This window comes from Trachurus trachurus, assembly GCF_905171665.1.
Source record: "Trachurus trachurus genome assembly, chromosome: 3".
Taxonomy (NCBI): Eukaryota; Metazoa; Chordata; class Actinopteri; order Carangiformes; family Carangidae; genus Trachurus; species Trachurus trachurus.
This window is the reverse complement of record NC_139893.1, coordinates 17,286,563-17,300,388: the sequence shown is the minus strand read 5'-3', so window position 1 is coordinate 17,300,388 and position 13,826 is coordinate 17,286,563. Positions and strand designations below refer to the sequence as shown.

Below are 13,826 nucleotides of genomic sequence, written 5' to 3'. Positions count from 1 at the left end.
TTTATCGTCTGAAATGCCATTTTATGATGAAGGTATTTTCAACCACAGAATCAACAGATGAGAGAGTATATTGACATGATATTTAGTCACATGCTAATGGGAACACGCAGTACTAATACGACATTCATGAGAGATGATCGACCCCCACTTTTCTGGCAATGCAACTTCATTTAAAGCCCCCATACAGACATTCTGCCTTATTAGTACAGAAGCCATTTCTTCAGCCTCTTTGTCCTCAAGTATGAAATCTGTTAATCCTCTCACTGCATGAACATTCATGTAAAGTTCTGGTTGATTTGAATTCAGCCACTACCAATTCAAACTAATATATAGAGAGGAAGTTATTGAATGTAAATATGTTGGATGGCTATTGCATTAAAAAAGTATCAAGAATGGGGTGCGATCTCACAAAAATCTCAAAAGATTTGAACTTTTAGGTTTTGAAATTAAAATGTTTTTAACTCAGAGAAAGAAAGGAGGTGAAAAGTGGGACTGCTGCGGTGGCTAAAGCTGAATCATGTGCTCTGATGTTTTACGTAGCCACTGAAACACGAGGGCATTTGGCCATGTTGGAGTCAAACTGACACAAACTGAGTTGGAGGAGAGATGGGTTTTTATGCTTTTGCTTATTATCACCTTATTCCCCTGGTGGGCAACGTGATGTATATACAGTGTAAGCACCGGGCAGTGTATGTAGCAGATGTAACCAATATTGAGCCACTTCAGGAAGTTAAATTCCCAGCTTTTACACTCAGACAGCGAGAGCATAGTTTTTATGGTTAATCCTCTTTGGCCAGTGCATTATGGTTTTGCCTTAATCATGAAATGGATTATATACCACAAAAGTATGTAAACTATTTTGTTCTACGATTTGCCAATGAAGCAGAAATATTTGCTGTGTACAATATTATGTACAGGCAGTCTGATGCATTTACTAATGTGCAATGTGTTTAAAAAAAAAAAAACATATCCCTTGAAATGTGTTATCCTTATGATCGTTCAACTCTGTAATAACTTTTTTCTGTGTATGATACTTTAAAACAAATGTTGAAAACAACTTATAAGTGTAACACATTCTGTATCCTGTCTATTCCAGCGTGTTAGCAGGAACTATACAGTAGTAATATTGTGCTTATTCTTGGAATATTTCTATGTATTTTTTACAGGCTTTGTATAGAAGGACACCTAAAGCTTAAGTGGCAGGCATGTGCCACTTTCACGTGTTTAAATCAAATCTATATCTAGAACGGTATGTGTACTGTATTCAAACCCCACCCTTGCACATGAATCTTTATCCTCTAACAGGCACATCAGATGTTTGCAGTGAGCAATACCCAGTGGTATGAGAATTATATTTCAGTCTATTTCAACAGCTTGAGTAGTATTTCCAGTTTTGTATAAAAGTGTACTCTTTCCCGATTACCTCTTGTTAATAAATCTATTCTTTCTCAGGGGGAGAAGTGTCTTGAAGGCTGGTGTGTGTGTGTGTGTGTGTGTGTGTGTGTGTGTGTGGGGGGGGGGGTTGTTGAGTTGTCAGTATGTAAGAGCTCCAGTCATGTGACCCTCTCTACACTTGTCCGAGCTCGCGGGGCAGAATGGCGCTCAGTGTTGTTTTCTTCATTACCACCGTCTTTAGTTTAGTTCATTTAACTCCGTTGGTTTTACTCGAAGGTGAGTAAACATTTAAATACAGCGACACGGTTATTTTTTTTAATCGTTCAGCTTTACTGAATGTAAAATGCAAACATTTTCCAATTTATCCCCTGTTGTGTTGTAGCTTTAATTTTTCAGCACTAGTTTACATAATGTCGATGTTTACAATTATTATGTAGCCTATCTACCGCAAGCAGTTTGGGAAATCATTCAGTCCGTTTACATAAGTAAAAAATGAGTAAATATTAGTAGTAGCCTAAATAGTAAAAAAAAAAATAGCCTACTACTCACTAACGTCCTTGTTTCGGACACCATGCTGTTTTTATTAATTAAACTCTTCTTTTTTTAACTTGATGTAGGCTATCTTGATTTCTTTTTTGCCCTTGTGGTGAGGTCAGGGCAGATGGGGTATGGTGGGTGGGGCGGGAGGGATTTGGGAGCCGCTGTGAGCATCTAGTGTATCTTTTGTGTTGTGTGTATGTGTATTGTACTGACTGATTGTAGGCTATCTACTGTATGTCTAGGACCCCCTGGAAGACGAGATGATACATCTCAAGGGGTTATCCTCCAATAACATTTGAAAGTTTACTCAGGCTATGTAATTGGCAGCGATATTAAGTTAGCTATAAAAGTAAAAGTGCTCATTAAGTTAAAGTGATGCATTGAGGGTAATCTTTGTTGCGTTTAAGTGCAATAGCATTAAACTGTCTCGTCCAGGTGAACATGTAGCCTTTGTATCTGAGCAGAATTTAATAAACTATAAAAAGTATGTTTAGATAAATATAGTAGAGTAGAATGTTAATATTGAAACAAAATAGATACTAATAAATCAGTCTTAAATGCTACATTAAACCCACTGATTATAAGTAATGAAAGCTTGAACTGAGAGTTTGATGTGTGTCAGGCATAGGTGTCAGGCTGCTTTATTTACTGTGGACTTGATTTTGTCCCATCAGAGGAACATCGATTCAAACAGTGGATGTCACAGGTGGGTTCATGATAACAAAGACACTGAAAATGATTCATAATTCTTGATATTTAGTTTTTTGTTGATTGGATTCATAATGTTCACTCCTATTTATACGCCCCTTTTTTCTGATGATGCAGCACAACAAAGTTTACGACAGTGAGGACTATCACCACCGGCTCCAGATATTCACTGAGAATAAGAGAAGAATTGATCATCATAATGCTGGAAATCACTCCTTCACAAGTACAGTACAGTCCTGAACTAATTCTTACATCATAATGTTTAAAATGCCAATTGTGATTACAGACGATAAACCACACATTTTAAAATAACCTGTATCATACATTATTATTAGTTAATGAAGGGATCATCTCACAGAGCTGTTGATGTTTCACAGTGGGCCTGAATCCGTTCTCAGACATGACATTTGAGGAGTTCAGGAAATTCTTCCTTTCAACGGTGCCACAGGTATAACATATTTTATATATTTCATTTTATTTATTATTATTATTATTTTGATCTTTAATTGCTATGTTATGATTCTGGTCTCTTGTAGAACTGCTCAGCTACTAAAGGAAGTCATGTCAGCAGTACTGGACCGTACCCTGAGTCTGTAGACTGGAGGATGAAGGGGAACTTTGTGACGCCTGTGAAGAATCAGGTATCATGATGATGATACGGTGCTGAACTTTGTTAGATTGTGAAGCCAAGAATTTGGAATACCTACCAAGCAATTTACCATCATGTGGTGGTGCAGTGACTCTTAAACACAAGTTGTTTGAGCTGTGTTTGTGTCTTTAGGGTCACTGTGGAAGCTGCTGGACCTTCTCCACCACAGGCTGTTTAGAGTCCGTGAATGCTATCAATACTGGGAAGCTAATATCTCTGGTAAGATCGATCTGACTATTATTTATTAATACATTCAGTTAATACATGTTGAAGGTATGGATGTAAGTAATAATGGTCATTTTTAGGCCTTGTGTTATGGAAATTCTCAGATTAAAAACTCATGCCAAGCAATGAGTGGTCATGCCGATTAAGATTATTATCATGTGCCAACCATGTCTGAGTATTATGTAAAACCATCATGTGCTTGTGTTTGCCAAAAGTAAAAGCTCATGCTGTCTGCAGTCAGACCATGTAAAGATAACCTTTTCTTTTAAAGGACATATTCTCAGCATTGGGAGCCAGTGTTTGCAAACTCAACAACTGAAGTCCACTGTACTGGTTGCCGGTTTTGTGCAAAAACCCCTGTATTGATTTTCAGACCTGTGAAAAGTGGAGTTCTGATCAGACATGTCTTACATTAGTCCGGGAGCCATGGGGTTGAACCTTGTTTCGTCTGATAAAGTTTTTTTCTCTGCTGTTTCTTGTAGCTGGGGGCTTCCTCTTCAAAATCCAAGAGGGTGCCCGGTGATATCCCTTGAGCATTTTTAAATATTAACCCTTTGATGCCCAAAGCGCCAAAATCCCAGTAAAAATACTGTAAGCCCTGATTTAGTTACTACAAATAGTCATGAGTGTATGGTATTTGGCAGGGAGTATCATGAAACATAGGGGAAAGTAAAAAAATAAGTTTCTGGGACCTGCTGCCATGCTATTTAAAAAAAAATCACCCACAATTTCTCCAGAAAGACAAAAAAATTTCCGTCCGTACGACAAATTCTTGTCAAAAATGAAATTTTTCTCAATCATCACTGCTTCACATGTATATAGAAAACTTGCCAAGTTTGTAAGCTTCAATTTGTGCCCAGGATGACCTTTCTATCTCAAAAGTTGCACTTGCTACGGCTGGAAATTGTCACTATACCTCAGATCAAACAAAACGGAATGTTTGGTCTGATGGTCATTCATACATGGAACAACAATGCCTATTGCTAGCAAAGATTTAAAAAATGGGTGCGCTACCTTCAAAGGCTGCTATTATAAATGATGGTTTTTCTTTGTATGTCCTATAATCAGATCACTACAGGCTCAGTAATTTTAATTTGGCCCATGTCAGACTTGCTGGGTTGCCACTGTGTAGGTGGGACTTTTGAGAGCTCTGCTGATGTGTGTGCAAATGCTCTGTGGTTGCAGGTGCACACCTTTTTTGGCCGTTGAAGTCATTGTACATAATGTTCTGTAAATGTTCTGTACACACTGATTGGAAAATACCTGTTGTATTCCTGCGCTCTCCCACTGCTCTGTGTCTGTTCAACTTCTCATGCATTACCCACAGATCCTCCTACTGTCTCTGTTTGCTCTTGGCTGCAGACACGCATGGATACAAACTAATCACTTGGAAGTATTTGTTTTGTTGAGCTGGGATTGTGACAGTGGCAGTGGCACAGACCATTTTCCCATCTCGCAGTCGATTTATCTGGAACAAAACTGTCTCTGAACTGTTCTCTCAAGTAGTCTGTGCATCATGTGAGATGTGTATGGTGTAATGCAAATCAGTCTCGGCTACTGTATGCAACTTCCTGTCACTACAGTACATGCAGCTCGGAGCTCATTTAACTGCCACTCAACAGTGAACAGCAGTTCAGGAGACATAGATTGGGTGTAGTGCTGGTGAAGCTACTTTGAAGACATAGCTTAACAGTCTACCACTTACTTCACACTGGAAGAAGCTGAGCTAGAGCAGAGCTATCTTAGAGAGAAAGCTTGTTTGGTTAACTCAAACTGCATAGTGGTCTGAGAGCTGCCGCTCCTAGGCAGGCAGTCATCAGTGTCCGTGTCACTCCTCACTCTCCTTGCCTTGACAAAAGCACTCGTGCAGGTGATGATGCATGCTCAGCTGTTATTGCTGATCCCCTTGCAGATTGTCTCTGCAGTGTGCTTTAACACCTGGCACTAAGTGCATCAGCAAGGTTCACTGGGCTGAGCTGGATGCCATACATGGCTCTATTTGCTCTTTTGTATGAAGCCATAATGCAGTTTGTTTATTTCCATTTCAGTCGGAGCAGCAGCTGATTGACTGTGCCAAGGACTTTAACAATCATGGATGCATGGGGTAAGATAGTGGTTTTATGTTTAATAATCACAGCTATATACTGTATTGTATGATGAGACATTTTAACTTACACTAATTATAAGAATACTTGTGTAAAAGGTTTTAACCAGTGAGATAATAAAACATCATGGTTTGTTTCAGTGGGCTCCCCAGCCAGGCATTTGAGTACATCAAATACAACAAAGGGCTTATGGCAGAAGAGGACTATCCCTACAAAGGCTATGTACTGTATGACCTTTCTGTATTAAAGTTTATTTATATATTTGTTTAGTAATAAAACTGTAAATTCATCTTTTATGGTTTTAGGATGACACTTGCCATTTTGAGCCTGCACTAGCATCTGCTTTTGTCCTGGATGTTGTCAATATAACAAGTGTGAGTAAAGATTAAGTGTCCTTTAAGAGGTACCTGCTAACCAAATCACACCAAATGTTTTTTTTTGTTCATTTTCATATTAAACAGCACAATTCCTCCTGTGTGTTTGTTCATCCACAGAATGATGAAAAGGCCATGGTTGATGCTGTGGCCAGGCTCAATCCTGTGACCCTCGGCTTTGACGTCACGGCTGACTTTCTGCACTACAAAGAAGGTGTTTACACAAGGTGAGACAAGACCTTAAAAATATTATTAACTCATCAATAACATGTGCTCTGAAATGATTAAGTGTTCAGTGGTCACTCTGTCTATGTCCCTTTTGCACTTAAAACTATGGTATATTTTTGCATGATCCAGGAGTACAGAAATTGAAAAGCAGAGCAAATCAAATATTCTAGACTTTTGTATTGATACACAAACTTTTTTTTAGTGATAACAATGATAATTTTGTTGCACCTTTATCTCTGCGTATTTAGCATTCATACTTTGGTTGCATTTCTTTTACCCATCCACAGCAGTGTCAAGCCAAATGTAGCGATTAGAGAATAAAATCTGAATTTTACGGAGACTTTGCACATCGCAATGTCTGCTGACTTGGAGCATGTCCATCCCTAAGTAAGAGCTATTCATAGACTGACAAATGTGACGGTCTGATTATTGATATTATTATTATTATTATTATTATTATTATTATTATTATTATTATTAGGGTGCTTACAGTTATGAGTGCTCATGCTTCACTTCACCACAACTTTCTGCCCTCTCTTGTAATAGTAACCCAGAAAGAGATGACTCTTGAAAGTGTAATGTTTTGGAACTTGAACAATTTTTAACTGTTTATATTTCAGTGATTCTTTTTCATGGGTCAGTCATGAGCATTTCCACAGAAACAGCTATAGGCCTACAACACATCTTTGCACACACAAGATAAAATATGATATTGCAGGAAGACACCAGCCCACTCACTCACTCTACAAAAGGCATGTACTCTATTGATCTAAAAGCATCAATGTGGTCTGTTTAGCACCCAGTGTAAGAACACAGCAGACAAGGTGAATCATGCAGTTCTGGCTGTGGGTTACGGCACGGAGGAGAGCGGCATGCCATATTGGATTGTAAAGAACTCCTGGGGCACCGGCTGGGGAAAGGACGGGTAAATATAAACATAGCCTGTGTGTGTGTTTCAGTGTGATGGCTGGTTACAAGGAGCATGAAAACTTTTCTTTTTTATCCCATCAGGTATTTTTTGATTGAAAGAGGAAAAAACATGTGTGGACTGGCTGCGTGCGTTTCATACCCTCTACCTTTAGCCTGAGGAGCAACATGACAACAGAGGACTGATGAAACAACCAACATAGTCCACACTTGAAGTGAAGTGACAAGAACTTGACAGAAAATCAGAATGCTAAACAGAAATAAGTAAACAACCTAATGAAGTTCAAGATGAAAGAAATGTGTCAGCTCAGGTGCTTAGAAATGTAGGCTAATTTCACAAAAGATAGCCTAATGTAGGAAGACGCTATCAAACTATTAAACAGAAGAAAAGGTTCACCTCTTCCCACAAGTGTCATGATAATAAGAATGGGTCACAACAGAACTTAATTGTCCTTATCTTACAATATAAAATCTTTGTTTTGTTTTTTACCCTCGCAACATGTCTGTGCTGTGTGTTTTCTGTTCTTGTTATAAAAATCAATAAAGTAATTTCATATTTGTCTCTGTCACTGGTGTTGTGTTTAAGATAATTATTAATGGATACAGGAAGAAAATGCATTAAATCACACTCAGCCTACACAGAGACATCGATAATAACAAATTTACAAATTCCTCAACAAGAGCATCCTCACAGTTCAACACACTTTAATTTGGCTGTTTTCCAATGAGGGCAGTATAAATTACATACGGTTCTCATTTTATCACATTTTTTTTTTTTTTTATCACTTTACTGAATAAAACCTCTATGAATAAAACTTGAGTCTCTGCTTTTTGCCACAGCTGTAACACAGTTCTGCCACAAGATGGAGCCTCTAGCCCTCGCACTACTGAAGCATGGACGTAGAGAGACGAGAGTTTAGCATGAGAGGCGCTGATTGGCTGTTGGCAGAGGACAACAACCGACCATGCTGATGACGTAACATTTCTAACCAATCAGCTGCCGGGATTCTGTTTCACAACGCGGAAGGGGAGGGACTAGTTACAAAACATTTCTTCGCATGTGGCGCCAATTATTCTCCCGGTGTGTTCATTCATGTTGTAATCATTAGAGACCAGTGGTGGAGAGAGCCTGAGTGTTACCTGCTGCCATTTTTCTCCCAACTAACAGCTCCTAAAAAGTCTTTAGAAGTGAACTAAAATGTCGACGAGACGGTCACCGCGGGAAGCTGTGGTCAAAGTAAAAATAGTGGTGAGTGTCTGATGTTTAAATTTGATGTTGTCGTTATCTAAACCTGCATGTGTCGACTGACCGTTCAATAACATTAACTTTGGCTGTTTGTGTGTTTGGAAGCTAAAAAACCGACTCCACATGATTTAACATCAGGAGACATTATATTTGCAGTAAATGACAATTGCTCCACTGTCATTCACTTCCCTTTATTTGTATCTTAGCTCGCTTATCGCAGGTATAAACTCGACACAACAACCTATAGCATTAAGCACCAAGCTAGCAGCAGTTTACACAACCTAAACCACTTTACTAGATGAATTAGTTAGCACTTACTTGAGTTAGCAGTCAAGTCCCTTTTTAATGGATGACACCTTGCAGGAGAGGATTCTTGTGAAAGAGGAGGAAGGGGTCCGACGGTCATCTCGAAACGCCTTGATTCCTAAACGCTATCAGGTCTCTCCCACAGAAACACCGACGACTAAAAGGGTAAGAGACTGACCACAAACACAGAGAAACTGTGAATCGCTTTGTTTTTTTCTTTCTGCTGTTAACATGCTCATCTCTTCTTTACAGAAAAGAAAAACACAGGATGTCCAACACAGTAAGACAAAGGACCTTAAGAAGGAGAGGTCTGACAGTGATGTGGAGAATACATCTGTAAGTGTGAAGGACCTGCAAGGTTAAACATGATGATAAATTCATCCTGTCCTGTCCATGACTCCTTACTGAAGGTTTCAACAGACTTGTCAGTGATGTGTCTTTGTCCAACACAGAATGGACACATGGGACTTTCAGCGTATGAGCTGGAGCGGCTGGAGAACATCAGACAGAACCAGGCTTTCCTGTCCTCAATCAACTTATTCAAGGTGGGTACCCAAGTGGGACAGTCACAGCCACAAGGGTTGACTCCTGTTTTCTTAAATTCTTGATTATAGGGTTAACAAATTTGCTTTTACAGGTATTCTTAATCTTTTAGTAATTCAATGTTAATTTCATTTCAATTTTGGATAAATATTAATCTCTCTTAGTCTCTTGAAACTGGCCTCTGACTTGTGAAAGTATGGACTGAACCCCATTTAATCAAAGAGAGAAAAGCTACAATAAGTTAGCATCTTTAATGAACATTAAAGTCAGGTCAGTATTTGCACATATTCCCTAAACAAATCAGTTCAAATGAATTGGATCCATTGTGTCTAGAGAGGGTCAGATGGCTTATGTGCATTTTGCACAACATCTCATGACTCATTCCTCTCATTGATCTGATAGGAGGGACATTAACTGTTGTTTTCTTTGTCAAAAGGCCACTGAGGAGCTGAAGGATTTGACACGGCCAAAGGCGTCACAGAAGGGTCTCAAGAGGTACAGTTGGCTGTAACACTGGCTGTATTAATTCAGCGCAGCCCTTGTTTCTGAATCTGGAGGAGGGGTTTGTCATAGAGCAATTTTTTTCATGACCATTGTAATGCAACTGATTTCTTAATATGGGAACTGATCATTAGAATTCATGACAGTAACTTGATCCACATGATCAATCACTTATCTGACTGAAAGTAATTGATTTCTTGACATAAAGAATTTTTTTTATTAGTGTGTGTGTGTGTGTGTGTGTGTGTGTGTGTGTGTGTGTGTGTGTGTGTGTGTAGTTTTAAACTGTTTCTGTATCTGCAGGCCACAGGCTGCTCCTAGAGAAATCCTGCCAGTTCGCAAATCTCTTCGTCTCCAAAACAAAGAGGCAGAGGTCTTGCCTCTTCCCACTGATTCCCCGCACACAGTGGTTTATACACGGGTAAAATATGTACATTAACAATATGTATACTGTTGTTGTCATGACACTTCACATGACCTAAAGGGAATGAAAAAGTCTTGGAAATAATTAACACCACAGGATTTAATACTTCTCATTGCTTAAATGTTTGTGTTTCTGTATCACTACTGTTGTTTTTTTGTTGGGTTGAGTGGCTCACTTTATTTTTCTTGCCTTAAAGTCACTCAAAAAGTCTGCTGGACCTCTGGCCATGGATCCAGTCAACATGGAAGAAGGAAGTAAGGTGCCTTCACAACTTCTGGAGCTCTGCTGTGAGGTAGGAGTCACCTCTCTACACTATTGTGATGGTGTATCATGCTGTCATCAGATCGCTTAGAATTTATTTGATAAAAAACATAACTGCAGGTTTTAGTGTGGTGCACAGAATAACAGTTAAAGCTTAAATAGTTTTGAAATACCCAAAGACAAGATATACAAACTAGCATCTTTGCTGATCAAATAATTGTTATCTTTTGCAGCTTGTGAATCAATTAGTAAAACATGTACTTACTTTTCTTTTCACAGGACTGGCAAGAAAACAAAAAGGTGGAGCTTGATCTGAAAGAGTAAGATTTAAAGTTTTGATTCTGATATTTGCAGCATAAAAAGGCAGTAATTGCTATTTGACCAATACATTGATAATTGAACAACACATGTTGATACTGATGGAAATAAAATCTACACTGGTGTCTTGATGCAGGTACACTTCAGCCCTGAAGACCATGAGGATAAATGAGGACAGAGTGGCCAAAGTGGTGAAGGAACGAATCTACTCTGCTGCTTTCCACCCCTGCACCAGCAGCCTGTTGATGGCTGCAGGAGACAAGCTGGGGAATATTGGCCTCTGGAATGTGGTAGGTCTCATTAATATTGTTGCAAATGGGTCTTTTGACCAGTAGAGGGCAAGAAAAAAAAGAATTAAATATAGCCTATTTATTTAAGTTACTATGACTAAAACAATGGTGATAAACATAAATTGGTCTTTCCTGTAGGATTTGTTTGATTTACAAGCTTTTTCAGCATATTAATTATCATGACAACATAAAGCACTGTGTTACTGAGTTCTATATCAATGTTTAGGCTTATTTGTCACTCATCACTCAAGCAGCTACAGTACATGCTCTCCCTGTGTGATCATCTAGGAAGCAGACAGTCTGAGGTTGAAGTTTATATTAATGAAATGCGCAGGTGACACTGTGACAGGTCTCCACTGTATGTCTTGACCACATGTCAGCTGTTCAGCTGTAGTAGTGGAAAACTCAGCTGTTTTCAGTTCTGCCACGACGTGCACGTTTTTTAAGAGCTCAGGTATATTGCGGCTTTATGCGGGAGGACACGCGGTAGGCTACTGCTGATCCAATGTATTTATCTGAGCTTGGTCACAGTGGGAGGCACCGGGTCGCTTTGAGCTGCATTCATATGAAGTTATACCTGACGCTGTGCAGCACACCTGACGCTCTTCTTTTTCTGAGGCCCTGACACATAAGTCGAGCATAATCGCAGCCTGTGTGTTACAAGATTGTGTTTTATCATATTGTAGTATAATTGCAAATTATACTGCAAAAAAATTTATCATTTAGCCCTACGTGCAAATGACACGTAACTCGTCTTTTGTTTGAATGTTTACAGGGGAGGCGCGCCCCACAGTTTGAAAACCCCTGGTCTAGTTAACTTAGCTGGCGCCTGTATCACTCAGACGACTGCAGCGGCTCGTCACACTTGGCTTGTGCGCATTTGGTTTTGCGATTCAGTGCAAAAATGAATGGAAACACTGAACAATACAAGAACTCTATTCAATACACCAATTTGATCGCAAAACAGCGTGTGACGTTTCTGGTGATTCGACGACGAGGCAGTCATTAGACTCCTCCAAGTCCAAATTGAATCAACAAATCATCAACTATTCATGCCCCCCCTCCCGCCCCATGTGTCTGTTCCTTCAGGGTGCTGACTGGGGTGATGATGGCGTGCTGCTCTTTAAACCTCACACTAGAGCAGTGGGTTGCATGGCGTTCTCCAGGGCCAACGCCTCACACCTGCTGACTCTCAGTTACGACGGATCTCTACGCTGCATGGACGTTGAGAAGGCCAACTTTGATGACGTGAGATGAATTTCCTCCATGGAATGTGCATGTTTGAAATTAATAGTGCAAAAGCAAGCTTGACTTTTAAGAAAGATTTATTATATCTGTTCAGCATATTTACTCCAAATTCAAAGTGTCTTTTTCCACCTATTGATATGATGCTGTTTGTTTATTATTTCAGGTGTACGACATTGAGAACGGCCTGAAAACATTTGACTTCCTGTCACATGACTGTTCAACACTAGTCGTTGGGAACTGGTATGGAGACGTTGCCATTGTCGACAGGCGCACCCCAGGGTAACGTATATCAGTTGGCGATTATCAGTTGGAAGTCTTGTTTATTTTCGCTATTGTTAACAATAATAATAATCATGATCAACAGTAATAATGATTGATAATAATAACATGTTACACTGGTTATTTTCTCTTCAGAAATTCCCATGAGTCTCTCCACTCAGTGGACCCAAAGGCTTTGCGTTGTGTGAGCGTCCATCCTTTACAGAGGCAGTACTTTGCTGTTGCAGAAAGCAGGTACAAGCAGGCTGACTGTTTATTTTTATTTCTCTTTTTTCCCATGTAAACCTGTCTGATTACAGTTATTTATTTGTTTTTTGATTATAATAGATGAATCTTTTTGTCGTGTTTGCAGGGTGGTGAGTATTTACGACAGCAGGTGCCTGAAGAAGACCAACAGCCAGGCAGTCTCCCAGCTGCACGGCCACAGTTTGTCCATATCCAGTGCTTATTTCTCCCCTTGCACAGGGAACAGAGTTCTCACTTCCTGTATGGATGACCACATAAGGTAAAGGAGCTCACCAGTTGGAATTAATTTGTCGTACTAACTATATTTACTTTTTCAAATCCTGCTCAATGTCTAATCTTTTTCTGTTTTTACAGGGTATATGACACAACTGCAATGACAACGGAGTCCCCGTTAGTGACTAAATTCAGGTAAATTCATTCATTTGAACTTAAACTTATCAAATCAGCTCTTGCTTCTCTCGTACCTAACACCCATTCTCTTTATTTTTTAGATGTGATATGCAAACAGGCCGCTGGCTGAGCAAAATCACAGCAGTGTGGGACCCCAAACAGGAAGACTGCTTCGTGGTGGGAAGCATGACGAGGCCTCGGAGGGTTCATGTGTACCATGAAAACGGCCCGCTACAGCACATCTTCATGGATGACGAGAACCTCAGCACTGTGTTGTCCGTCACTGCTTTCCACCCCACAAGGAACGCCTTACTGGGGGGCAACTCAACAGGACGTCTGCACGTCTTCTCTGACTGAGATGAGACCAAAACATGACGCACCTCTGGTTCCCTTCAGCAGGGCAGAGGAAGATATCACCTCGGTAAACTAGTTAGATTCACTCTCACAGTTATTTAAATATCAACTTAATGTTTACATTACTCGTCACTTTCATGATAAATAATAAGTATTTTACTCTTGGATAACGTTTAAACATTCGGTCCCTACGAGTTGAAACTGTTAGTCTTACAACTTCCTTCTTGCTTACACAAAACAACCTGCACATGCTGCTATTGCTACATAAT

General features: G+C 39.6%; 1 protein-coding gene across 1 annotated transcript; it reads left to right on the top strand.

Annotated features, from left to right (window-relative positions):
• Positions 1-1,552: 1,552 nt before the first annotated feature.
• Positions 1,553-13,560, top strand: LOC311008116 (WD repeat-containing protein 76-like; the record flags this gene model as incomplete). The annotated part of the gene is made up of 26 exons (XM_084001551.1): positions 1,553-1,671; positions 2,610-2,641; positions 2,761-2,866; positions 3,021-3,091; positions 3,180-3,284; positions 3,425-3,511; positions 5,566-5,621; positions 5,763-5,844; positions 5,928-5,996; positions 6,117-6,223; positions 7,021-7,149; positions 7,236-7,305; positions 8,761-8,868; positions 8,956-9,039; positions 9,156-9,248; positions 9,683-9,741; positions 10,051-10,168; positions 10,368-10,463; positions 10,712-10,752; positions 10,887-11,040; positions 12,130-12,288; positions 12,452-12,567; positions 12,703-12,801; positions 12,920-13,072; positions 13,168-13,221; positions 13,305-13,560. Exons 1-26 carry the CDS (start codon positions 1,596-1,598, stop codon positions 13,558-13,560), a joined length of 2,580 nt encoding a protein of 859 aa, XP_083857677.1. The 5' UTR covers positions 1,553-1,595.
• Between the last annotated feature and the right edge of the window lie 266 nt (positions 13,561-13,826).